The sequence below is a fragment of the Chroicocephalus ridibundus genome, chromosome 1, assembly GCF_963924245.1.
Source record: "Chroicocephalus ridibundus chromosome 1, bChrRid1.1, whole genome shotgun sequence".
In the NCBI taxonomy this organism is placed as follows: domain Eukaryota; kingdom Metazoa; phylum Chordata; class Aves; order Charadriiformes; family Laridae; genus Chroicocephalus; species Chroicocephalus ridibundus.
The window spans coordinates 188,446,782-188,474,618 of record NC_086284.1 but is presented as its reverse complement, the minus strand read 5'-3'; the positions used below and the strand labels follow the sequence as shown (position 1 = coordinate 188,474,618).

The following is a 27,837-nucleotide window of genomic DNA, read 5'->3' as shown; positions in this document are numbered from 1 at the left end:
AATAGAGAGGTGCTAAAATTAGGGAAAAAACTAAGTCCGTGGCTTGTTTGAAATAACAAAGTATGCTGAGGGCATTCTACTTTCCAGTAAGTGTGATCATCCAGACGATAGGAAAAAAATATTTTTTTTGATAGCATTTAGGGTACTTTATGTTTACTTCCCATAAGGGTTGATTTTTGGATTGATCTTTTTGACAGAGGTCTGAAGATTTGGTATTATGCATGCTAGCTAAGGGGGAAAACTCAGGTTCAAGTGGATGTTTGTGACTTCTTGGAGGATATACTGACAGTTGCTGAGCCTTTTGAGCCAGGAAACCTGTAATCTGTAAAGGGTTTTTTTCCCCCCTCTTTGACTTCCTTATGAGATACACTCACTAAAGTCCACCATGTGTCTTTAAGCTCAAGGCTTAAAATATCCTTTAAAAGCAAGTCACAAAGGCCACACCAAGACTGCGAGGCCTGCAGAATTAAAACTTGTGTTTATCTCATCCCCATATGCTTAGATCCCGTCCTCCTGCATCCCCGTCCTCCCACTGCAACGCTAAATTTGTTCATAGCGCAGTGATCAAAGGTTCCTCGCATTCACAGTCCAGCTCCATCGTTGATCCAGCCCAATCCATTCCCCCATCTGCTCCGTGACTCCTGTCCATCCCCCGTCCTCACCCGTTGGGAGTCTCAGCTGACACTTCGTGTCTTCCTCCTCCCACTCACGGCCATCAGACTGTTACTGATCATCACACACCACACTGCTGAATATGCACGGGCGGGCTTGCCATGCCTTAACTTACTCCATTGTTTGATTTCCTACATAGAATTGTAGCGCGCACCAAAGATTTTCTCTCCAGAGCTGCAGGCAGAGAGTGAATACCCATATCCAGTGGAGCTTCTTTATTATCAAAGGATTCACCAGCTACAGGACCAAATTCTGCTCCCACAGTTGCAAGATGATATTTTATTAATAGGTGCCTATATGTCAGCATATTAATTCTGTTTTTTTCTGCTACTACTTTTTTTTCTTTTCCTTTCTTTCATTTTAACACTGGTATCATTGTCTACAGCATCCTGCTGTCCCAGAGCATTCTTTGTCTGGACACAAAGCAGCATGTGGCTCTAAGTGTAGCTATAAAGCAGGGATCAGCAGGAAAGTGGGTTTTTTTTAAAAAAAATTATTTCCTATTCTATGTTGTATTTGCTTTTGGATTATCCATTTGAGAAATGTTTGCTGATATTTTTCCTTTCTGCTTTGATGTAGATGGATCTTGTGTCAGAGATTCTTAAATCTAACCAGACTTTAAAAAAAACGAGGATTAAATGAGACTTTATCCTATAAGGTAGAGCCCCCACCCCTTGGACAGAGCATTGTTTTTCCCCACCATGTGAAATGGAGATAACCCTCTGTTTCTTTGTGGTAAGCTACCAACCAAATCCATTCTGGCAAATCTGACACCCAATGTGATTTGTCCTTTTCGATGCTGTTTATGAGAAGTCAGGACAGTCTTCTGTCAAAATTGATAAGTGAGAAGGCAGTGGGGAATGCAATTTTATTTGTAACAGCACAGCTGCCAGCAGTTCCAGGTTGTTTACATCTAGGCTGGCTCTGTCTTGCTCCAGAGCTTTTCTATTTCCATCCAAATAGCCCCCGAGTACATTGTGGATGTGCCTGTCTATGTAAAATCTGCATAAGAGAACATACTGGGAGTGTTAGAGAGGGGAAAAAAAAAAGAACTTATTTCTTTAGGTTATTTTCACAACTTGAGAATGTCAGTTGCTTTAAAAGCGAAATCTTGAACTCTACGAAATCTCCATAGGCATTTACAGGATGGGTTCTAAAACTAAATTATAATCTGCTAAAGTCCTGTGATGCTTGTTACATTCCATGGTGAAGGTACCAGAGGAGTTAAGAGCTTTGTTTTTCTGATGAAAGCATTCTTTTTCCAGTGGAAGTGGCCAACGTTTGTAAATTAAATCCACTATAAACATTAAAATACAAGTTTATTCGTTGTGGAAAGAATGCAATAGGACCCCGCAGTGACCTGTGAAGGGGAGGGCGGTTTCATTACACTCTGCTTCATGCTGAATACTTGTGCTACATAGCCTAGAATTTGCCTGTGTTACGCAGACATTAACATATTTCCTGGAAAATCCTTTTGATGAGAGAACATAACTCTTGATGGCGTTAGGATAGTTCTCAGGTCTAGGAAGCCTTTGTTTGCCTGTGGTATTACTTGCCTTTGGTCTGGCAGTCCCAGAATCCTGAGTGGTTTTGATCTTTTTTTATTGGTACGCTTAGGAAAGCTGCAGTGGTGGGTGTTTCCTCTGTATAGTCTCTTCTGTGATCTGTTTCTTTACAGTAGCCCACCCTAAACATACAGTTATCGTGGAGGTAAAGTGAGAGAAGGGTTTTATGTTTGAGTGACCTAGCTTATGACAGAGGAACTTTTCTAGCAAACTGACATTTTGCCAGTCTCCTTTTGCCATTTCTCTTTGTTATGGTTTGAGAAACCCACAACAATTTCTTGTCATTTAGACAGTTACTCTGTCACCCAATGACCCCTCCCGGGAAGGGGAATCGGAAAAAACAAGGAAACCTGTGGGTTGAAATATAAACAGATTTAATAGAATAATACTAAAGAATTAACATTAATAACACTGAAGACCAATATTGTTCCTATTTCAAACACAAAATATACAAGGATTATACTCAGCCCATTCTATCAGCAGGAAGCTGTGCACTCCCAGCAGGGGACAGCAAATGTCGGACACTGCGAGTGCTGCGGCTTTGGGAGGAAGGGAAGGGCTCAGGGGTCTGGCAGCAAGGCAAGAAGTTCTTAGGATCACAGCCATCAGGGGAGAGAGCGAACTTCTCAGCAAACTTCCTAATTTATGTTGAATGTGGCATTTATGGTATGAAATAATCCTGTTGGCCAGCATGGGTCAAGTGCCTGGGTCTCGCTCCTCTTCATCCCCGCACCTGGTGAGCTCGAAAACACCAAGATCTTGAAACCCACATACCATAGCTGGCTGTAAAGTAAATATTTTCACAAATTCAAACACTAGAGTCTTCTAAAAGTGCAGTTTTCCCAAGCATTAGAAGAGAAATTAGCCCTGTGTCTTTCAAACCAGGACACTCTTTTTGCAGTTATTAATAAATAATTAGTCTTCTACATGGTTTGTCATTAAAAGGTAGAGTCCAGAGACAGCTGTAAATGTCAGTGCTCTAGTTCTGTGAATTGTGGGGTCATCTGACACTTTTGCTTTCTCATTATAAGTGTATATCCTATCACTGTGTTTTCAAGAGTTGCAATCGTGCTCTTAAATGAATTGTTAGGTGATTGCCGAGGGAGACTTTCCGCAGTGTAACTGACTTGCCTGGCACACACTTAGACACGGATATGTACACATTGTATGTACCTATATACACATATGCATAAATTTAGAAACACATACTGCCTCCTCTCTGCTCATGCAGACACATGCACACACAACTAAACAAATATTTAACACCCACTCCAAGCCTGAAAACAAAATATCTACCTTAAAATGAAATGACTTTGTTAAGTGTACATTGGAGGCATCACAAACTCTCTTCATCTAAAGAGAGACAGGTAGCCCATAGGAGAAAATTAATTTATCATATTTACAATAGATTGCTAGGATGATTTCTACTGACAGTAGGATTTACACATCTTTTTTCTGAGTTTCCTCAAATTACTTCTGGTCGTTGTTAAAGACATAACAGCTAAAAAAAGCCTAGCTAAGAGAATTGGAAACATGATTTGGGTATGGTGAAATGTGATACTTGTTTGAAACACCAAGTGTCTGTTTTAAATGTGTGGTCTTACCCGCTGTATGTACCTGATCATTTGTACGTGACAATCGCAACTCCTACTGCATGGTACAAGTTCAGAGGGGAAATAAATGGTGTTGTAACAGGAAGTATAAAGTACACCATTTATTCTGCTGCTGATGGTTTTTTGTTGGAAACCCGGGCTGTTGTTTCCTCTGTTTTACACTCACGCTCATTTGCAATGTATGCTTTTAAGTAACATGTAACCATTCTCATAATTTCTGAAATTGAGATTAATTTTTCTTTTTAGTAGCTCCACTGTTATCTCTCTGCCCTCCTAGGACTTCATTAGATTGAACTGTTCCTGTAAGAAAAGTGAAGGGACAGCTCTGGTTCTGTTTGTTTTATTTATTTTTACTTCATGAGCAGAATTACTTGCCAATGATGGAAGAGTATGCAGCATTGTGAAGATTAAATATTATAGAAGGTAGCAATGTAAATGATCTGTGATTTGGCAGCCTGGAAAAGGTATATCCTTCCAGTCACGTGGAGGAAGAGACCGAGAAAATGAATGTGATCAGTGAGATGCTGCCAGGATACTCAGTCGTTTGGAGCTCTGCCTGATAATAATCCAGGTGCTTACATCCTTCCCAGTGATGAGATAAGAACTGCAGAGCTGGGACTACTAAACACAATTATGAGGTTGAGAGCGAGCTTTCCTTGGTTTCCATAGTTTACAGAAACTACTAGCAAGAAGCCGATAAAATAGATCTGACTTTGCAGGACAACCTTTTTTAGTAACCCTGACAGAAAGTGTGAAAAGAAGCCAAGATTCAGCTACGCGTATAAACTGGAGGTTGATCTCACCCATAAAGATACAGACACGGGATGATACTGAAGAATGAATCTTAGTTTTAAGGTGTATTCATTCCTTGTAGTCCCTGTGCACTTCTGTTTGATGCTTCAAAAGGGTGACACTAGATCAGATGGATGAGGTGGGGTTTTTTCAGTATAACAGTTTATTAAAATAAGTCAGACCTTAATGTACCTTCTCAGTTAATTCTTCATTGAGCTATTCTGTAAGTACTCTGTTCTTGGCCTTTTGTGCTTCATTCATTCAGTTAATCATTCTGTCAATTATGCCATTAGCAAGATGAACATTAAAACAGCTTCTCAGCTATTACTACAGGTAAAAAGGAAAAGCGGAGATAAAAGTTTTCTTTTCTTATTTCGCTTTATTATTTTGTTGGGTTTTTTTTTTCTCTTTTTCTTAAAATTTATGGTAAATACTACACGCCTCCACCTTGGATCATCGGGTATTGGGTCCACCCGTTTGCATTCAATAAGCCTTGATTTCTTCTGAAAGCGCAGTCAGGGCTAAAACACAGAATAACTAGCCTGGTACAAAGACACTGCTTTACAAGTGCTTGTGAAAGAAACAGGAAAGCAAGGACATGATCATAAACCTGTCAGCTAAACCTTGGTGTATTTTAGCATTTGCAAACTCTTAGGTCATCCCAGCTATGAGGTACATTGTGTAAAGCATTCAGAGCTCTGCCTGATAATGGTTCCTTAAGGGGTAGAACATAAAGGTGTTTCAGCTCACACCTGGGGCCGTTTCAGATTATGCATATAGCCACTGATTTAGTCATGGGCAGTAATTCACTAATTCGTGATAACGGCATTGTTCTGGGTGGCTACGAAGATAACCTTTTTATTTTTTGTATTTTTTTTTCCTTAATGTTGCAATATCAGCAGCTAGTAACTATTCATAATCTGGTTTTGATCTAAGAGGTACTAATAATCATCCTATTGTACAGAATAATTGCTGTACCCAAGGAGGCCTCCCTAGACTGCCTCTCTGAATTCTTTTGCCTTAGGAAATTTTACATTACTGGGTGCTTTGTAGATAGAATTTGTCAGCCACCTTAGAGACTTGAGCCAAGATACAGCTCTTTCATATATTTTAGGACGAAGATAAAGCGTATCTGAATTGCATTCTTTGTTTCACCACACAAGGACTTTTCCAGACTGGAGCTTTTTGTCTTTCTTCTGGTGAAGTAGGAATCCTTCTCCAGTACACTATGATAAATTCCTTTTTTAAAAGCTATATGTGGCTCCTAATTTAAAACCTGTCAATTTCATACTTGTAAATAGCAAAACTTCCCTTCTCCTTTCTGTCTTTTTTTTTTATTATTATTTTTTTTACTCATTCAGGAGAGTTGTTTGAAGGGGAGAGGGAAGAAAGCAGAGTTTTACAGGCTGGACTACACTGCTATATAACCAACATGAAAAGCTAACATTCTTTTCCTCTAAAGGTAGTGGAGTCAAATGGGACAAGGTAGATGCTATTTAATGCTAAGAAATGAAATAGTTGACTGTATCACAAACAGAACATGTTTAGGATCCTCTGTCTTACCATGTCACAAAAATACAAACCTTGAACTGTGAATCACAGGTTGTGTTACCCTGGACAGTAACACTAATGAAAATTAATTTGATATTTGACAATGTCTTAACTGAGATGATTTTCTCATTGTAATAAGGACTTAAATGTTAACTGAAACGATCGCATGCGGTCCATTTAGGAAAAATACTGTTGTGTTTTCATTCCATGCTGTCCCTTCTAATGGTGTTACCAGAGTTCATGGGAGCCATTACTCTGATATACTGTACAGGTGAAGGGAACTCAATAGCTATTACGATTTTGATAGTCTCTCTTGGTCCTTTTAGCAGTGTGCAACAGTTGCTATAAAAGCAGATGGGGAATATTGGAACGATGTAGAGTGTTTATAATATTTCTACAGTGCCTTTCAAACACTCTGTAATCATTCATTCTTTTATATCCAGCTACTCTGGTGGTGTTTGCATTGTTTTCTTCTTATAGATAAGGAAAACAAGTCACAAAAAGTCACATGAGGTGATTGCACCAAAGCAATTACAATTGAACAGGGAATAGGGACTTAAAGGCAGAAAAATTCTGGAAACCTGCTAAAAAATTGTCTTATGAGGTAAGATCCTACTGATTTTTTTCAAAATCATGACAAATTTGAGAAGGTAGGGAAATATTCCTTCCTCACCATAGAGCATCATCCAGGGAAGAATCTCAAACATATGCCCAGTAATCTAAAATATACCCAGTGATTTTTCAGAAAATTTGCATTTCTCAATCTTGCAACCAGTTACTTGCATCTGTAAGTTCATCCTCTGTCATTTGCAATGGTAACCTTTTTTTAAGGTTTACTTGTTAAGGGTTTCCATTCTGGAAATGAGTCAGCGTGTTTCCCTACACTAATAAATTGCAAAGGGGATCGGCAAGTTTCCTTGTCAGCATAGTCTCAGGAGACTCCCAGTCCTAGGACATCATGTTTGGACACGAGGCAGCCAAGTGTAGAGTTTACCTTTGTCATAGTATAGAATAATGTTGAATAATCGATTAACTTCTGTTAGTTATACTGGCGTACAGTATAAACAGTAAACTAGTCTTAGTGCATTTAACAGCCAGTAAGTCGTGAGTGGACAAAAATGAAAAATAAACATAGAATGAAATGAGGCAATATTATAGTGTCCAGCAATTGGACCCTAAAGCCTTTAGAACAGAAGCAGTGTTTTTCTCCTTAAACCTGCATTGCACTAGAGCAACCCAAGAGTTACACTTCCATGGAAAGAATTCAATGTCTTTGCTAATTCTGTGAATATAGTAGGTCAAATTCAACAAAAATAATATTATCATAGAGAGCATCAGGGATTCCTTTAACATCTTGTTCCCCAGCAGTTCCTGGGCAAGGGACAGATCAGTTCTCAAGTTTATTCTGAGTTTCAAAGCCAGCCAGTTACCTCCAAACACTGGAAATTCTTGTGTGGACTTTGCGAGTCTCCTACCAGGGGAAGGAGGTACCTTGTTGTTCATTGCAACTAATTTATATTGAGCTCTAATTTCAGATGATCAGATGATGAGAGAGAGGAAGGAGAACAAAGTGGCAGTAATAATAGGTTATTTTGGTAGTGCCTGGCTGTATGCATGGTTCATACACAGTGAAGTGGTCATTTTAGTGGATGGGACTTCCTGCTTACCAGGCAGTAATTCCTTCACAAATTTCAATAGGGAAGATAATAGGATGGGTTATAAGGTGAGAGTAAAAGGAAGGTGATGCAGGGGCTGTGTGGACATGGGCAGCACTTACTGAAAATGGAAATATTTGGGGGGAAATGAGAGAAAAAGGTGAGTGAGGCTGCTCTCTGTGAATGCAGGTGAGAGGTCGCTTTGGGGAAGAGTAAACTGAGAAGGGCGTTGAAGGCGAGGACAGACGGATTGTGTTTGTGCAGAGACGTTTCAGGATGGGATGGTCCAAATGGAGATGAGACAGGGTGGCGTGCAATGATGAGGCAGGAGCAGAGCTCAGCCACAGTGTAAATGGGTTGAATAGTTTTGAAAAGGGAGTATCTAATCCTGATAGAAAGTGGGGAAAGGATTCAAAGGTGTGCATGCCTTAGTAGAGACCACTGGAAGAACGGGCAGCAAATAAAATGGGGCAGAGTAAGCTTTCTATGTGTGCAGTTATTCTAGTACAGGGTCATCGGATGAATAACTCTTGTCAACATCTCCTGGGTGCAGCGAGAAGAAACTTTACCAACTTCCCTCTTAGGCTGTAATCTGTTTTCCAGTGTGTGGAGGGAAAACGTAAGGAGTTCAGGGCTCTTTTTTGGCCACAAAAGACTGTTTAAGGATGAGCACTGAAGGGTTCCTGATCTGTTTACTAGCAGACCATCAACTTTACTCCTTGTAACCTAGCTTTCAATAGGAAGACCCACTAAAACTGCAAACTGGTGCAAACTTTTTTACAAGGTCGCCTTTAACAGCCCTTAACCTCATTTCAACAATTCTAGAAAGCCAACAGCCCAGTTGATGACATTTATAATCTACTTCTTTACCACTTGAGAAAAACGACAGTATTAACTGAGCCTTCCCTCCCCAAACTGGTGACAGCTCCTTTTTTGGTGTTATGTCTCCTGAGGCTGACAGCCTGTAAACTGGTTTTCCATCATGGAAGCGAGTGACGGCCTTTAACTGGGAGCCAGAGGCTACAGCCACTACTTCATCACTTTAGAGGATGACCAGTATAACCAGTTTTCAGTCCTTCAAGAGCATGACATCCACCTCTTCGCTGTCTTTTCTATGCCTGAAGAAATGAGCTACCTTGAAAATTTGCACCCCAGTCTTTTCAAAACAGGATAATCCTTATTCTAATTTCCATGTCTATATTTTAACCAAATAATTTATGGCGAAACAGTTTGAAGTATTGTCTTCACTGTGGTATTGCACTGAATTTTTGTTCTGCCCACACAGAGAAAAGAATCAGCAAGTCAAAGATTTAGCAATTTGGCATTGATTTCTGTCACTTGGCAGCAGAATACTCTTCGTGTTGAGAGGCGGCTGCCCCCAGAGTGCCCAAAAGAGGGGGAGGCTGTCATCTCCCGAGCTCTCTCCTCAGTCCCTCTCCTTCCACCATCTGTCTGTCAGCACATTTCATGAATCCCCAAATATTGTTTCTCACGGATTTTTAAACTGCTGAATTTTTAAGACTGTCAGTTCAGTCCCTACACACAAAACCCAAAGAGAAAGCAACTATATGTGTGTGTGTGTGTGTTTGTATGTATCTAAAGGGATTTTCAAGAAGGAAATTACATCCTTACAAATTCATTACTGCTGCCAAACCTATTGTTTCTTCTGTTAAAGACCAGTTGGGAAAAAAAACACTCAAAAGCATCTGTCACAAAATGCAGGGTCAAATGCTTCTGACCATGGTGGTCCAGGTTCTCTGTCGTCTCAGTTGCTGCTCTTCTGTTGAAGTTGTTTCAGATCTGCTTCTTATATACAGCTAAATATTGGACTTGTGGGCTTTTGCCCTCAGAGATGATTTAATATTTATGCAAAGCATTTTTAAGTTTTCCAAAGATGTTTTGTCAACCCTGATTTGTTTGCATGTGACCAGGATGTGTCATGTTTGCTGCAAAAAAGATGTTAATAGTGCAGATGTGCAGTGGGAAAAAGGCAGTTATCTGGAATGACTTCCATGCAAAGCAAGACGTCATCCAACTTCTGCCTCACACTGAATGAGGTGCTACTTGAGTATGTACTTCAGTTTAGACTGAAAAACATGGAATGTTTATTGGGCCTTTAAGTACTAGTATTTCAGTTGTCGGTATCTACAGCTTCTAAGTGGCCACAGCCATGCACAGTCATCAGACTACACAGTAGTCAGACCATGCCCCTTAGTCATTTCAGAAAGAGGTAGTAGTCCCAAGAGTACCAAGTACAGATCTCGGCTCTAAGCTCTGTTACTGGGTGGAGAAACAAAAGCTGTGGCAACTCAAGCACTGTGCACAGCCAGGGCTGGTGCATCCCAGTCAGTGGATATTTGTCACTGATATTTGTGACCAGCTGGTTCCCAGAGATGGCTTTAGCAATCCTCTTGCACTCCCAGGATGGAGCCTGTGTGGACGTCCTCATTTTCCTTTGCTCTTTCATGCCCTAAATGGTTAAGTTATTCTGCTCAATCAGCCAGTGCACACTGGAAGGATTCAGTTTGTTTCAGCCTGAAACATTCCTGCAGCTTTGGTGTAACAAACGTTTTGAGACAAATCATCCACAAGAACTTCAAGGTCATTCCCAACTGAAGAAATTATGTTCAGAGCAGTCCTTGGGGCCCCTGTCCAGGCTCAGCGCGGGGAGACAGGGGGTTGTGCTGGCAGGACAATGAAAGTCAATGGATTTCAGCTTGTGCACAGCTCCTCATTTGCCTTGATTTAAAGGTCCCAGTCTCAGTCCTTTATGGTGTATTTAGGCTTCCTTATAGGCCTCCAAGGGACTGCAAGCTCCTTTATTCCTTAAAAGTATACCTTGTTGCTGTAATTGAAGCCGTTTTGTTACTGTAATTTCTCCCTAATATTACAGTTCTAGTCAAGTGTTCTTTCCCTCTGGAGGCATCAATTATTATGGGTTTTGAATAGGCCTCCCTCCAGTACATACTTTCACTCCCGATGCCACAATCAGGTCACTGCAGTTCTCTTCCCTAACAAACCACAGTCCTGTGTTTCTTCTTTCAAGCCCTATGGATAACATATACTGGTGACTATTTCCACTTCTTACCACCCTATTTAAAACTCCTGCCATATTTAGGAAAAACTAAAGAGTACTATAGGTTTCATGGTATTTTCTACATTTTCATAGTTTTCATTAAAACATTGAGTGTCCAAAGTCCAGAGAAGACGTTATAGGATTCATGCAGGAACTGAACCCATGTAGTTGTGTATGTTGGTGAGAGAGCAGGGGAGCGAGCCATAGCAGTGCACTTCAGCAAAGATTTTCAGCTGAAATGAAAACAGCATGGGGTTCATCTGCTAACCCATGTGTGTGAACTGCGGGTTCTTCTGTAAGTTGTGGTATTTTGACACCTGGTCCCCACAACTCGATCGGACTCAGCAGTGAGTCCTCACTGCTGTGTGCCCTGGGCCTGTTTATGGATTAATCTGCGTGACGTCTCTGGGGATGGGGAGGAACAAGCTCTGTATCACAGACTGCGAACTGAAGCATGGGTTTGTCTCTTCGTTTTTGCACAGCCATGAGAAGCAGAAGCTGTAAAGCTCCAAATGGCACCTGCAGATTGTCTTTAAATACATATATCAACTAAAGTTTCCCATATGCAACCAGACTAATACTCTGTGCTATTGGATTCATCGTGCTTTATTACAATTATTTGTTTCACATTGTCCAAACCAAGTGCAGCTTTGCATTTTTGTGAATGATTCCCCTGTGAAACCCTAAAGATGTTTAACTCAGATGGGTGTATGTAGTAGTTATCACTGTGCCATCTGCCCTAAAACTTGCACTTTTCATGAGATGCCACTGCTGGGACATCTGGCACTAAAAATATGTTTTCTGCATCATCTCACAATTGAGGAGGGTGCCACGGCTGTTCAGCTCCACAGGAGATTCCTTGAAGCATCTTTCTGTTATCTAACAGCTTCTGCAGTGAAGCTATGGCACTAAACTGGCCAGGGAATGAATTATGCTATTAATGGAAGGCTGGTTTTTTGCTTTACGGCTTGGATTGCTGTTAGAAGGGAGTGGCACTTGCGTGATGGATTGATTGATTGATGTGTAGCCAGTCTGTCTGATATCCTATAAATCAATAGTTGGTGTGATGGGACTAAAATGACTATGTAATATACTGTAAGTCAGCTTCTATTATCCAAAAGCAAAAAAACTGCAAAATTGATGTACAGCTGTATTTCTCAAAGTTCGGCATGTCCTACTGAACTGTTTCTGTATGGCTTCAACCTGCAATATATTGGGATTTCCATCTTAATTCACAAAATATTTTCCCCCTTAAAGATGCACACAAAATACTGTCTTGAGCCTGGGCAGTATGAGCAGGTCATACAGTATGAATGTGAGTATGTCCTACAGTACGAGTTTGTCAGCGGCTTGGTGCTCCCTTGCGCTACACCATTTTTTCCACCCTTGTCAAAAGCCACCACTTGAGCCTGTGTGTTTTCTTGTAGGAGGTGGAGCTGTGCCGCATTAGCAGCCAGGAGAAGCTGGGGCTGACTGTCTGTTACAGAACCGATGATGAAGAGGACACGGGGATCTATGTCAGCGAGGTAAGGACATGGCAGCGGGGAGGAGCGTGGGAGATGCTGGTGGTGGAGGACTGAACGTACCAGGGAATGTTAAGAGCAAGTGCTCCGAGACCAGAGTGCAGAAGTGTCGGGCATCAGCCAGCACGTTGTCACTTCCAATTCATTTAGATTATCAGTTTAAATTATGTTGCTCAAGTAGTGTAATTATGACTAGTGAGTTTCTTTAATGTGAATGCTTTTAACTACAACATCATAGTTAGAGAGGTACAAAGCAGTCTGAGCATGGTCTGAATTTTGAAATAAATCTTCCCCTATGGTGGAAATCAAGCAGGGTTCTTAAGGAGAAAAGCGTGTGCTCCACACCCTGCTTGCATTCTTCTGCCACAGCCCTGGTAGCCATGGCAGTGGATAATCATTATTTTATTATTTGTGGGTTTGTTACAATTTTGGTACACACAGAAATACCACAGGTGGGTGGAGAGAGTAGTTTGGGAAAGAAATATGTTGGAAAGACTAATAGTATTTTTTTTTGCCAGACAAAAAATAGAATACTGGATGCTGAGATGGGATGAACCCTCAGGTTTTCATTTTCCTGGCTTCACCAGGAAAACACAGCATCCAGCACATATCCAGGATGTTAGTGTTTCACGGGGTCAGTCCACAAGACTTCCAGGCACACAAGCCCCCTTTGAGTCTCCAGCCATTCAAAGAGGGTTGTTTTTCTAGATAAACCAGAGCTCTTGTGAGGCCAAGGTCACTGGTGAGTGCAAGCTCACTGGTGAATGTCCTGTATGAACTGTGTTCCCAATTTGTCGCTTTTGTGACATGTTGAACCAAATTTGGACATTAGGAAAAGGTTCCTCACTGAGTGGGTGGTCAGTCACGGGAACAGGCTCCCCAGGGAAGAGGTCACGGCACCAAGTCTGGCAGAGTTCAGGGAGTGTCTGGACGACGCTCTTAGTCATAGAGTAGTTTTAGGTAGTCCTGCGAGGAGCAGGGAGTTGGACTCGATGATCCTTATGGGTCCCTTCCAACTCGAGGTATTCTATGATTCTGTCATTCTAAATTCTGAGTGAAGCTCCTGGGCAGAGAGGATGAGTACAGAGAATTCTCTTACATATGAGTGAACAAGGATGAAGGCAAGATGGCACATTCACAGGCCACCAGCAACGTCAAAGAAGCTGAAAAGCATAGCCTTGAAACAAGAATGAGGAATTAATGTAAAACTACCATAGAATAAGTCTTCCACCAGTTGTATAAGCACTGCTGTTAAAGTCTGTTTGACCCTGTGAGGATAAAAAAAAAAAAAGTGCAGGAATCTCTTAATACACTCCAGGATTATATCTGAAATGTGCTATTTTTCCTACATGGTATACATTTCTCAGACCTTTTAAAGTGAATGTAATTATATTGTCTTTTGTACTTGATTAAGCACTTCAGATTCATTTTTTTTCTACGACAATGCACAAGAAGAAAGTAATATCTAACAGCTGTGGAGGATGTAACTTGGAAACCAAATGCTCAACTCAGATGTTTGGTTTGAAAAAATAGCTTATGGCATGACGAGGCAAAATAAATGATTTAAGATAACCATCAAGTGAAAGGTGATAGATTGAATTGCCCTGCAATGAACAGTAGGTCATTGCTCAGGGATGAGCTATAGTGACTTTGATAAACAGTTAATGGAGCCCTAAACATCTGTTTAGGTTAAAATAACTTAAAATTAACTGACTCAGATGAGGAACGATATACAGAATCTGTGAGTGATCTATACAATATAGATCCTTTGGGGTTTTTTGCTGTTTCCTCATGAGCTGCAAAATTCCAGCGGAAATAACAGATTGATAACTGAGGTAATCATTTAATAGTAAAGGTTTCCATGAAAGAAAAATAAGCCTGCTCTTCTCCCAAAGACTGGCCCATTTGTATAGAGGTATCAACTGCTGCAGAAGCACCTCAGTCCACGGAGGACTTCCAGAGAAGAGGGACTTTGTCATTAACTCTTAGCGCTCTGACAGCTGAAGGTTAATGCCTGACGATGGCATAGGAAATTATTATCTGAAAATCATATGCTCCCAACCCTTTCTGTCTGTAGGCTTTTATCTGAAAGAAGCTTATACGATTATTTATAGAACTGTTGAGTTCATATGACTGTAAAGGAAACTTCAGATTGCCTCTGTACAGAGTAAAAATACTACTTTTTCAAATTGTGCAGCTGTTAGCATTTCCGGTAAAAATCTTTCCATGTTCAGTTACTGGATATTGTCCTGTGCAGGTGGATCCAAACAGCATTGCTGCCAGAGATGGCCGGATCCGTGAAGGAGACCGCATTTTGCAAGTATGTGACAATAGACTCTTCCTTAAACTCTTTCTTCAGACAAACGCATGGTGCTGTCTTCTCTGTGGACTATTAATGAGGGAAGGTAGTTCTCTTTGTTACAGTGATCGATGAGAAAATCCATGTCTGTCGGTTTTTTAACACAATAGCTGGGAGCTAGAGTCCGTGTACTGAAAAATGAGAATGACAAACTCGTTCTGGCTCGTGCCCTTATGTCCCATGTCTTTTTTTGCCATATTTATTAGCAAATCTCATTTCCCCTATGTTCATCTCGGTGTCACTTTCTAAACAGGGATCCTGCAGACATAAATATGGGTGTCAGAGACTTGATGCTCATTCAGCAATCACATAAATTTGGGTAAAACTCACTTGTGCTGAGCGTAGATGGTAAGAGTTTTCATACAAAAGATGTGCTGTTAGTGAAGGATGATCCTGAATGTACTTGAGGGAGGGATTTGTTAGGCTTTTGTTAATATTTTCTTTCCTCCACCAATAAAACATCGATTTTCTGAGTTCTTTTCTAATCCACCATCTTGGCTTTTTTTTTTCCCACTTCATTTCTGTTGATCTGCTCATTTAAGGAGCTGCGCCAGCGATAGGCAAGGGTGGCCGGCTGCTGGCTGTGGAGGAGGGCAGTGTACCTGTGCAGGGAGGGAAGTAGCTAGAATGGCAGTGGGTTTCCATTTTCAACTGGCAGTAGTGCCAGTAGGCTGGAAACTCTTTGCTGTACTGGAGCATTTTAGTTCTGGATCCCAGTTGATTTGCCTTGTATTTTCACCTTTTTTCACTGAAGCCCCAGAAGTAGCTCCTGGTGATGGCAAGTCACTTTTCTGTAACGAGTTCCCTAATTATCCTTCATTAATTTAGGCAAGTGAGCTTTCATGTTATCACAAGATCAGGCTGTTCCTTCCCTCCAGTGTTTTCATTTCTGCCGAAAATGTTGTTGCTGAAACCTGTCACTGTATCTCTCTTACCCTGGTATCAGCTTTGGAGTCTAGCCAACACAACAAAGTCTGTGAGCTGGCTTACCAAAGTGGCCCATTTTTTGGAGCGGAAATTATAAGTTACATTTTAATGTCAGGGCTCACTCAGGGGCTTCTAATTTATTCTCTTTGTGGTTGGGAATGTGAAAACATTCAGAGGACGGATGGTATCCTCCCCCGAAGAAGACACAGACACCACAGTGCAGGGGCAGTGAGCTCCTTGGTGGGACCTGGGATGATGGGACCACATCAACGGGGTACAGCTACAAGTGGAAAAGTCAGTGCACTGTCTTCTGCATGTTTCTACAAAATACCTACTGAAGAAAGCAAACAGGATATAATGGGGTTTTTTAACTTTCAAAAATCAGGGGAAAAAAATCTTTGACCAAGTTGAAACAACTTTAATTTCTACTGTGTGCCTTTCAAAATACGGAAATAGAGGGTAGATTCATTTTCTGCTCCTTTCCTTGCTTTCTAAAATTTCTGGGTGAAGTGGAGAGCCAACAGCAGTTCAAGCAAACGTTCTCCAGTTCCTAATGAAATTAATTTCAATTGTGAGTAAAGACTCTTTGGGAGAGAGAAAAGCACAGGTAATTCTGCCATCATCTTGTAGACTGAAGCATTACTTTAATGTCAGTGCTGATATATAGCTATGAGTTTGATCATTAAAGTTAACACCCAGAGAGTTATGTGGGGTTTACTTTAATATCTGAAAACACATTGACCCTCTATCTACTCTTATTGATGAGATAACTCAGAGAAATAGAAGGTGACAGTGCCATTACAGGGGGATTACAGTGAGGCTGGGAGAGAGCTGGATCCTTGAGCATGGGCACGTTTTTCTGTGGGCAGTGGATGGCATTCATTAAGGCTGGGAGGGACCCTCTGTTTTGTGTATTTCTCCCAAAATTACATCAGATTTCCTCATGTTTTTGAGGCTGAAACTGTCCCCTTCACATTCTCACAAACCTCACGCCTCTCCTGTCACCTTTACAGTCTCCATAAGCATCTGAGAACAGCCTGAGTATTTTACATGAAATGTTACGAAGTCAAGGGAAAGGTTTTATAAGGACAGTCCTCGTAAGACTTGCCTAAACTTCTACTAGTTTTAGCTGGGAGCCTCCAGGCAGACAAGTGCTGTCCGTGTACGTGAGGTGCCGTGGGGCAGGCTGAAGTCCTGCTCGTCCCCCACGATGGTGCAGCCGCTGTGGGGTGGGCACCTCCAGGCTGTGCGGGGCCAGCAGGGCTGCGAGGGGCCGTTGTTGGTCTGAAAGGAATCACCGGAGTAGCCACTGTGGCCGGGGGTGTTTTCCACAAGCTGGAGATCTGCTCCTGAACCGCTGTGTCTGCATCTCTACTTTTTGGGTTAGGGAAGCTCTGTGTTACCACGTGGTTGCCTGGTCTGCCTCAGACCACAGCCATCCCTTTGTGTAAGCTTTGAAGGGTGTCCAGCATTTTACGCATTGCCAGTTAGGTGATCAGGGTACACTGGGTTTTTCTTTAATCTGAATTAAAGCTGTCTTTTTGAGCCAAGGCCTTCAGGCCAAACATACGTGCAGAAATGCAATTTTCTCTTTACTTTTCGACCAGGAAGTTTCTGCTGCTTTGAATTCAAACCCTTAAGAGATTTTATTTCCCCCAAATATTCAGATCCTTCTCTCTTCCAGTTTTGTTTTCACACATTTTCAAATAGACCAAGTTGGTTGGTTTTTTTGTTGCCACAATGAGAATAATCCACCTCTTGTGCTGTGAATTGGACAAAACCAAATATGCATGGAAAATAAGATTTCTATTTGATTCCTTCAATAAAGGGTTTTGGGCAATGCAAAATGCGTTTGTTAACGTGTAGTCATGGACGTGGCTGTTTTAATGAGGTGGCAGAATAGAAGAAAGGTAGCGAGAAAAGCACGTTCTCGACAGAGAACAGCTTTTATTTTGATTATCCCCTTGTAAGGGGGATACATATGTTTTGTGTGGTTCTGGATACTAAGCTGTCCACACAAATATGAAATGATTAAATGGAGCAGCAATAAGCGGTGGCCTGTAAGTATTGCCTGGTGAGAGATAATACTGTAGCTCTCTAATTGGCTCTCTACCAGCATACAGTGTGACTGATTTCAGCTGTAGCATTACTAGTCTTGCTTCCACCAGCACTATTATCTCAGAGTGACACTTCCATTACTCTGAACGGAGAAAGATGAACGTCACCTGTCAGGGGCTGGTTAATTGTGTTGCTAGATGTATGTTACCAGGGCGCAGGTTGGACATTTATGAACATAACTGCTTCCTCTGATGTCTGCCATCCTTCAACGATCGATACAGCTCTTACAGTAAGTGCGTAATTGAGTGAAGGCACTTACCACTGAGGGGCTGAAGATGAGCCCGTTGCGCGAGTTTCATTGTCCATACATTCAGCACAAATGAGCTGATATCTGCCCTTTATTGTGTGTTGCTTTGTGGAAGTAGAAACTAATGTGCCACTTTCATTTGTTTTCTAGATAAATGGCCAAGATGTCCAGAATCGGGAAGAGGCAGTGGCATTGCTCTCCAGCGAAGAATGCAAGAAAATTGTGTTGCTGGTCGCAAGACCGGAGATGCAGGTTAGACTAAATAGATGCACTGAGCCAGAACCCAGGTTATACCATACATTCACTGTCACTGTAACTAATGAACTGCTGAGAAATAGGAATGCCCAAGTTCCTGACGAAAGGAGGAAACAGATAATTGCAGAGCTTTGCCCCTGTTTAGCCAACAAAGAAATTAACATGATATTACTAGGGTTTGTTTTCCCCAAACTGAGCAATTCCTTTCCGTCAAACAGAGTAAGCAGGTATACAAATAAAGGTGACAGCACTAATATCATATTAGTAAAATATGAAGTAGAACTTGAAAACTATGTATTGCTCACTAGGTGATTCTTATTTGTTCTGGGGATAAATTTCCCATGCTTATCTCAGTCATATATATGAACTTACACAAAGCTGTGGTTGGTCATTGGTGATGGCTCTTTTTATCTTATGCACTTATAAGTAGGCATGTAAATTGTTCATTTATGTACCAATTATGGAACTTCCACTACAATACCATTCAGCAGACCTGGATCTAATTGTTTTCAAAGCAACCTGGTCACAAAAACCTGCTTGTACATTACAAATTGTATCTTGGGAGGTACATTTTCAAAAGCTTTTAGAAACATTTCTGTGGCTTTAAAAACAAAATTATGCCAATGCCAAGAATCTTGCCCTGACAGGAATTTTTTATATCATTGCAGGGGGCAGATGTTAGGTTGATCATCAGACTAAAAGAGTGGTAGAGAGGAAGAAGAGTACTGTTAGTACTTCCCTTTATATTCTGTTTATTGGCCATTGCAAAGCAAAAAGACATTATATTGTCACTGTTCTCTCCATCTGCCAACAATTCAGAGTTGGTTATGTTGCCATTTGTCTCTCATGCTGTTGATCTGATATTCTCAGTCTCACTAGCTGCATACACTGTATAAATTAAATTGAGTAAGTGTAATTCAGTGCCACTTGGAATCTCTACTTGAGTACAGTAGTTATAAAAGATGCACAATTTCAGCGTTCATTTCCTTTATGTTTTTCAGGAATCTAAACAATTCCCATAAAACTAGTGACACAGTACAGCAAAAAATGCCACACGTCAGTTTATATTGCAAAATTGTATCCCTCACTAGAAGTTGTAGAAGTTTTTAAAGAGTTGTTTCAATAGTCTTTTTACTATTTTTCTCTAAGATTTTGTTTTTCAGTAGGGAACAGAAACCCACCCACTTACAAAATACATGCCTGGGGAAAGTTCATTCTCTGTATTTGTTTAGACTGGGCAACATGAAAAAGTTATATCAATATGAGATAAGGAATTACTTAGCTGTACCAATATAGCTTCCCATATGGGTGCTCCTTTCAAATTATAAAAGTGTGTTTTGGTTTTGGTTTGGGGCTTTGGTGTTGGGTTTTTTTTTTGTTTAATTTATGTGTTTTAAGAATATATTTATACAAAACTAAAGAAAAGGCATACTGTCAGAAATCAGGCTGTCCTCAAACTGATTTCTGCTATTTGTGTCGCTTTGACTCTGGTAAAAGACAGCAGGATTAAGCAGGCTTTTATCTCTAGATAGAAAATGGTAATAGCAGTATTGCTGTCTTGAAGGGTGACTGCTGAGCACATTCATTCAGTAACAGGGAAAAAAACCTTCTCTGACCATTTATTTGTGCAGTGAATACCGATGAATAATTAAGTTTTGAAACAGAGCACCGGAGGAGTGCACAACCTGTTTAATATGTAAACAAATGGCACAGGCGTGTGCATTCACACACGTGTATGTGCTCACAGTGTATGTGGTGCACATGTATACCAAGCCATATATTATTTTTATTCTAAAAACTGTAACGTAACATAAGCATTCCCATTAGTTCGGTACTGGGTTTGCCACAATCAAACCAGCAAATTTGCCCAAGTGAGATTCATTTTTTGTCCTCCAGATTTGTTCATCTCTGCAGATTCCTCAAATGAGAGAAATTAATGGTGTCCTTTATGGTAGAAGGCAGCTGTGTTCACGCTTTCCATGTGGGAAAAAAAAAAGCAAACAAGACAAGTAAGCAAAACTAGTGGCCAGTACCAGATGTTTCAGAGAATGGTTTGAAAGTCCCATTAAGGACAAACATAAAAATTACATGTCCTCAAGAAAAAAAGGCTCCCTAATCCCAAACCGTTAGATGCGTTAGATGCTGGCTTTACCAAGGGAAATGGTGAAAGGCTTATGTTCTTTCTAAAAGTAAAGAGTTCCTTGGCATGGGCAAAAACACATGAGAGTTTGTGAAGGAAACAGTGGTTTCCTGCCAGTATTCAGCTAGAAGTATCACACAACATCAGTCACTCCCTGTGTAGCTTTGAACTTACTACTTGCTGGTTTGGTGTAACTTTCCTGACTGGCATCTGTGGCCAGAGCTTTGAGGCAGTGGTACTTCTGCTGCTGTACACGTTGGCCTGTGTTACATTGCTCTTGCTGTCTTGGGACATGAATAGTGGGTACTCTTGTAATTCTCTAATGATGAGACTTTTAGCATCTTTTTGTCACTTTCTTCCTCTGGTTACTTCACCAGTGACAAAACAATAAGTGTTTCTTCCTGCTACGATCTCATCCTTATAGCCAGGAGCGCCACTGACCTGTATTTTCCTTTTTGATGCAGTGTGTCATGCGGGAAGGGATTACAGGTACAAATGGATGTGTGCCACGTGCACGTATGTGCACAATGAACAAAATGGGAAGAATAGCATTTTAGGCCAGGGGTGCCTATTTTATCAGTTTAGAAAGATGTGAAGGGTGCAAAGTGGGTGTGGGAAGAGGATATACTCACTTGACAGAAAACATAGCATCCCCTCCTGTCCTCTTGCAACACTGTCTTCACCAAATGTCAAAGTATTATTTTACACTTGGGGAAAAAAAACCAAACAAACAGATAAGCCTTGCTTCCAGGCACACCGCGAGAACAAAAATAACCTCCCTTCAAATCACCGCATCTTCCTGTCACCCTCTTCTGTTTGTTTGTTTACTGGAAGATCAATGAGAAAAGGGTGACAGAAACGCAACATAAGGTTTCTATTGAGGTGGCGGCAGCAGGGCACAGCGCTGGGACGGAGGTTGTTAGAGGAAAGAGCCCAGTTGCCTCCTGGCCCTATTAGTAACGTTGCCGCTCTTTCAGCGCGGGGGCTCTCGGCAGTAATGAACATGACAGCTTCAGGATTATGCGCTGTGCCTTTCATACCTTTTGAAAGGAAATAATGTCTGTGCTGTGCCGTCTCCTTCATTATGAGAGAAAATCAGTCATACTGTTTCAAGAAAGGATAAAAGGCATAAGAGTCCAATTTTTTTTATCCTTCTTTTTCTTCTTCTTTTTTTGAGATGTGAACTCCTACCGCCTGGCTTTCTGAAGAGAATCATTAGGATAAAAAGAACTAGTCAAGCATTGCCATTTGGGTTTACCCTGTTTTAGCATGTGTCCTTGCTAACATAATATAATGTACTAATGTATTCTTTGCAGCTGGAAGAAGGGTGGCTGGATGATGAAAGGAATGAATTCTTAGAGGAGTTAAACTTGGAAATGTTGGAAGAGCAGCATAATGAAGCGATGCAGTACACAGCCAACGAGGTGGAGCAGGTAGGACTGCTACTAAACGTATAATTTGAAATTTTGCTAGGCATACTTTTTTATTAATAGGGAATGAAATGGTATGCTGTAAAATGGAGTCAAAGGCTTTGATAGAATTCTGTCTCTAAAATGCTGTGAACTGCGTCACACTGTAGGTAAAGAAAAGGAGAACAATAGATGCTTAGGCCCAGTATCACAAGTTAGCAAACAATTTAGGAGGCTGTAATAAGTGCAGATTTCTTGTTTTCTCTGAATAATATTGCTTTCCTTCTTCAATTCTGAAGTGTTTGGGGGTTATATTCTTATATTTTATGTCTTTTTTTTTTATAATGAATTGTATCGGTGTGGCACCTAAAGCTCCAAGTTGAGATAGACGTCCCTCTTCTTGCATGCATGTGAGGTATGAGCCAGGCCTTGCACCAGGGAGCTTGCAAAACAAGATGGAAGAGGTGTTTAAAATAAACAACAGGTGTTTTGGTAATACAAGTGTATTTTTCTTACACCGACAGCACACAGCTCAGCATTTGTTTTGTTAATGGAGACAAATAAGCATATTGTTAGTGTAGTCTCAGCTTGCTGCTGTCCCGACTTCTACCTGCCCATATGTGCTGTAAGCAGTGTGACTGTGGCAAAGATGCATGTGCACCCCCAGCCATCCAGCTTCATCAAAGGATGGGTCTTCTCAGTTGTACTTTACTGTGGAAGGCATAAGTGACCTTATCCACACCTGAATCAGATGATCTGTCAGCAAGCACACCGGTGTGGAGCCAAGGAAATAAAATCCAACTTCATCTGCTGCCTTCTGTGTACGCGCAGCTGGGGAGAAACTGTTTTTCCACCCACAGAAATTTATGACTTACAGTTTTTTCCCCATTCTGAATAGCTCGAAAGCAGACCCTGAGGCATTTCTCTTTGAAGAGAAGAGAGGGAGAAAGACTGTGAGAGCCTTCCTTCTTTGGGAAATGAGGGAGCTTCTTTGGCCAACGGGAGACCTGGCTTCAAATACCCCACCGCCTGGTCCACACTGGGGGCCTGAACATGCATCTAGCCTGTTTCCTCCTCACCTCCCCTCCAGCCTTGATGCTGGGCTATTGAGTAGGTGATAGCTCCTATTAAAGCTATTCACTGTACATAAATTAAATATTCATTGGGACAGAGACACTGACAGAATAATTAAGTCAATTATCTGGAATATGATAGATCAGATTACAAATCCTTGATTTTACAAGCATTTAATTATTTACACAAAGTGGAATAACTCTGGGGTCAGAGGCGAAGAGCCTTGCAACAGGATTTATAGTGGCCCTTTAGTTATGACCCTCTTTTCCAGGCAGTGAGCCAAGCCTCAGTTTCTCAGGTTAAATGTGCTAACTGCTGCACTGCTAACTACCTACTTTGAAATTATATTTGGCATCATGTTTGGGTTTTTTTAACCACAAATTTTATCTCGACTAGCAAAGGATTTCTTGTCAGAAAGAACACTTGTTCTTCACAAAGCAATTTCCTTTGCACAATGACATCTTCACACAAACCCCTGCTTCTGGAGGAAATTCTTAAGCAGGTCTATCTACAAATTCCTATTAGCCCCTCACATGATGCGTTGGGGACTCTGAAATCACTTGACAATTGTGACCTTCCACTCCCAAGTTCTTGTCAAGCTTTGGCTTTTTCACTGAATTTGAGTTGCGAATAGCGTTAATTATTGAACAATGGTGTTCTGTGAAGTGGTTTCACAGAAGCCACTGAGATCGCTTATTCCCCATTGGGATCTTATGCTAAAGACAGGGATTTTTTTTCCTCTATTGAGATTTTATATTGCTGTAGAAGAGAGCTACACTTGAATAAATTATGGTCACTTGTGCTGTGTCGGTGTCTGACGTTGGGTTGCTTGAAGTAATTCTAGGACAGCCAGACATTTCTTTGCCCTTCTGATGAGTAATCGAATCAACCAAATGCAGCTTGGCGTGTAATGGGGCGTCAGTAATTTGTGACAGCTGCTGTCTCTCTAGACTCTCTGTAGTGACTCGGCAAGTCAGAAAACTGGTTCTTTACTCCTTGTTAGGCTGGGAAACCTAGCAGTTTCCTGAGGTGAATCACATAATCCATTGGAGCAATGAAACCGCTCTCGTTGCAGCTGCCAGTGGCCAAGCTCAGTATCTTCAAGCTCCCCAGTTGGCCATGGAGATTTCGCTCTAACGCCAGCCTTGATTTTTGTGAACCAAAACACAGTCTTCTGGCTTCAGAATTGTCTGTCATTACGAATCTTGCGAGCTGCAGGAATGAACGCACACTGTAGCAGAATATCCTTCCAAATACGAGTCTGTTTTACAGAATGCCATTTTAACATTTAGTGTGAGCTGTCACAGAGAAATTTGGTAGAGTTTGTAATAGAAGAATCAAGTAGATAGTGGTGTCTTTTTCTGTATGTTTTTGAGCCGCTGTATAGAATTCAATCAAGAATTGTATCTTCTCTGTTTAGAATAGTCCAATAAACCTCGAGGAAAGATGTAATTCTCCATTTTTTTATAACTCATTGTATTCCTTCCCCTTTACAACATCACAGTTCATTGTGCAGCAGAGATAACTTTCAGAAGAATACCATACATTTGCCATGCAGAAATTCTTATCGGTATCATGGAATATATCAAAACCTATTAAGAAGAGAAAGAATTGGATAAAAAAAAATCATTCTAGTTCATTCAAAGCTGAGATACAGAGAAAATATCTAGGGGGAAATTCTTTTTTGAGAGAGGCCTGCTTTAAAAGAAGAGCGTTGTTTGCAGAAGAGCGTTTTCCCTCCTAGTGCACCACTGAAATCAATCCCAGTCTTCCCTCATGGCTGGAGTACCTCGCGGTTAGTCTGCCACTGGGGATTCCTCTCACTGTGGTCAGTCTCCTTCTCATTGTCAGAGACTGACCAGAGAGCCCGGCTGCTACGTTTATTAAAACCTTCAACTGAATCTCACTGCCTTCAAACTTTAGTAGCATCATGGGGTTTGAGTCCCAATATACATCATAAGTTGTAAAATGAGAATAGAACAGTGCCTGAATTCCTGCAAGATTAGCCATTTTATAGGCATGAATGCTTGCTGGAGCTGAAATGCAGGATCTTTTGAGGTTCATTTATTGCTTGATTGTATGCATCACCAGGTTTGCCTTCTCATTATCTGAGTTCTCACTGCAAAGATGAGGCCTAAGGAGCCTTTTGGTATTTCAAACAGAAGTAATTGTAGAAGAGAGTGACAACTTTTGTTTGAAAACAAACACTTTGTTTGGAATAGATAATAGATAACACTGACAAAAGCAAAGCACTGACAATTGGAGACTCTCTCTTGTTTTTCTGAAGGGACATAACTTGGAATTAGGCTTCCTACCTTTCAAAATAAAATTAAAATAATCTTATGTTGTAAAAGACTGCTCAGTCTATATATGTTTAGGAGCTCTGGCAAGGATGACAAGTGCAGGACAGAAATGCCAGGGGCTACCTTACTTGAATCACAGTGGATTATTTAAAAAATATATGCCAAAAACATGCGGTACAATAAATATCTGTATTACTTTCCATTTTCTTAATTGAACTAGCTGCAAGTATCCACATACTGGGTAAAGATTTAATGTGATATGGATGCCTGCTTTAGGTTGAGAAGAATCTGATTGTACAGGCACTTGTTTCTTCCTGACAGGGAGGGGAACCCAAAGTGACTACCTGACATTCAGGTGCCTGTACTATAGACACTTAACATTTGGTGAAATCAGTTCCACCCATCTGATTTCTGTTAGATTGGAAAGATGGAAAGTCTGCTTTGGTTACATCCTTTGAATGCGTGTCTCTTCTCTGTTATGGATAGTGTAACTTGAGTAGATGGCAGTGTATTACATTCACTCAGTCTAAACCAAGTGGAAGTTGAAGGAGCAAAGTTAAAATTGTTGATAAAAGTGGTGTGGAAAACAAGAGTCGATAATTCTGAAAGTGTTAATTATGTGGGCCCAAACTGTAAAGTCTGTTTCAACACCTATACAAATAAATATATTAAGGGATTTTTCAGAAGTGCTCAAATATATGCTTTGGTGGTGTCGCACCATGCTGGAGACATCAGAGGAAGCGTCGCGGAGCTCAGCTCCCATGAGCTGTATGACGGTGCTAACGCAGTATGGATAAGCCCTTTTTAGGGGGTAAGATGGGTTTAGTCATATAGATGCAAGTTGTGCTACATCACCCACGCTCAGGGTCAGTGAGCAGGTCCTGACCTTCCTCATTTGCTGGTGTGGATGCAGCTCTGCATTTGGGGCAGGCGCCCCCCAATTGCTGGCTGTTGTGCAGCACAGCCCTCCCACTGTCTGGTGAAGCTGTTCTCCCTCCTGTTGGTAGTTACATGTTTTCCAGAGCAGTGAGAAATATGGGTTACGCAGTGCAGTGGCCGGGGTGCAGTGTAGGTGACCCAGACTGGAGTCACTTCCCTACTGAAAGGTTTAGGGGCAGAGGAGGTCAATACAAGCCAGAGCAGCTCCAAAGCAGGTGAAAGAAGGGGCCAGGATAGCTTATGTAGTGGCACTCACCTGGAGGAGGTGAACTAGAAAAGTACAAAATTAAACTTAAATCTCCAGCATTCTTGGTGAATGCCCTGGCCGCTTGGCTGGTTGGGGTACTCTCCTTTCTGGTTACTCTTGGCTTTCACATAGAATTCTCTAGACATGGGGTTTTTTCTCTGTGTTAAATATGACACTTTGGAACTCTTGAAAAACAAGTGATATGGGAAGACATTACATTCCCACCACTTCTCCAGCTACTGCTGAACTAAAGTGTTGCAGCCACTTTGGAAAAAAATAACATGACCCGTAATAAAAAATCTTCCCATATACTTTATACACCTTCACAGCAATGCATAAGCTGAGGAAAGAAATAATAGATAAATGATAATTCTAGAGCAATTCTACAATAGTGAGTAATTTAGAGTGTTATTGGTACTACTCATATTGCTTCTTCCTGTGACAAGATACCCTTGTTATTTAAGCGGCTAAGTAGAAAGATCTGAAAGGATTTCAGGTGGGGAAAATAAGTACCATTGAATTTTTAAAACGTGAAGAATTTTCATGAAAGTTTGCCTTTGGCCCGTGCAGTTTTAAAATCTAGTTTCTAGAAAATTCTAGAAAATTCTGACCCTACAACATTGAGAAACCTTGAACCTTTGCATGATCCCTTGAATAACACTGAATACATTCTGTCCCATGACATTTAAATTCAAAGGAGAGTTTCTTCCCATTTCAGGAGAGAGAGAGAGAGAGTAATTGGCACATTGCCAGCATGGCTGACAAAGGTACATAAAAATTACACATTTATTGTGCACGTTGTATGTGCAAGAGGATGAGTGTAAAATGTATGCTATGATTTTAAAGAGAAGTCTTTCTTTGCAGGTCTTGTCTGACAACAAATTGCTAAAATATCTTTTCAGAAATTTTTAACTGGCCTGTCACAGACACTGAATTCTCCTGGTGGTGTGTTTTTTTCAATATTTATTTTAATTCCACTATTACATCGTATTTGGGGGGTGGAGGTTATTTTTGTTTTTCTGAGGCTAGGCCATTATTTTTTCTGAAGAACTGAAAAAAGGAAACCAGATGAAGGGTGTGTGATTATGAGGTGCACATGAAGAGAGGAGAAAGGACGAGACAGGAGACGCATTTTCATCCTGGTTTACTGTCTGTCAAAGCAGAGAAAAAGGGAATTATGACAGTGGCCTCTGAGTTTGTTTCCTTTCACTGGGTGCACTGTACCTTTTTTCTCCCTTGATTATTACTACCATTATACATAATTATGCAATTATACCTCCTAAAAGAGAAACGGCGTTTGGTTGGTACTATGTACACTTAGTTGATGAACAGGCCATATAAATTGCACTCTGCATGATTGCTCTGGACGGGG

General features: G+C 41.0%; 1 protein-coding gene across 2 annotated transcripts in view; it reads left to right on the top strand.

The window, feature by feature from the left end:
- Window positions 1-27,837, top strand: part of PDZRN4 (PDZ domain containing ring finger 4) — a 248,190-nt gene that overhangs the window by 217,278 nt on the left and 3,075 nt on the right. For both annotated transcript variants that reach the window (XM_063323137.1, XM_063323138.1), the window contains 4 exons: window positions 12,352-12,450; window positions 14,705-14,767; window positions 18,249-18,350; window positions 21,810-21,926. In XM_063323137.1, coding sequence (XP_063179207.1) covers window positions 12,352-12,450; window positions 14,705-14,767; window positions 18,249-18,350; window positions 21,810-21,926 — 381 coding nt within the window. The remainder of the gene's footprint in view (window positions 1-12,351; window positions 12,451-14,704; window positions 14,768-18,248; window positions 18,351-21,809; window positions 21,927-27,837) is intronic.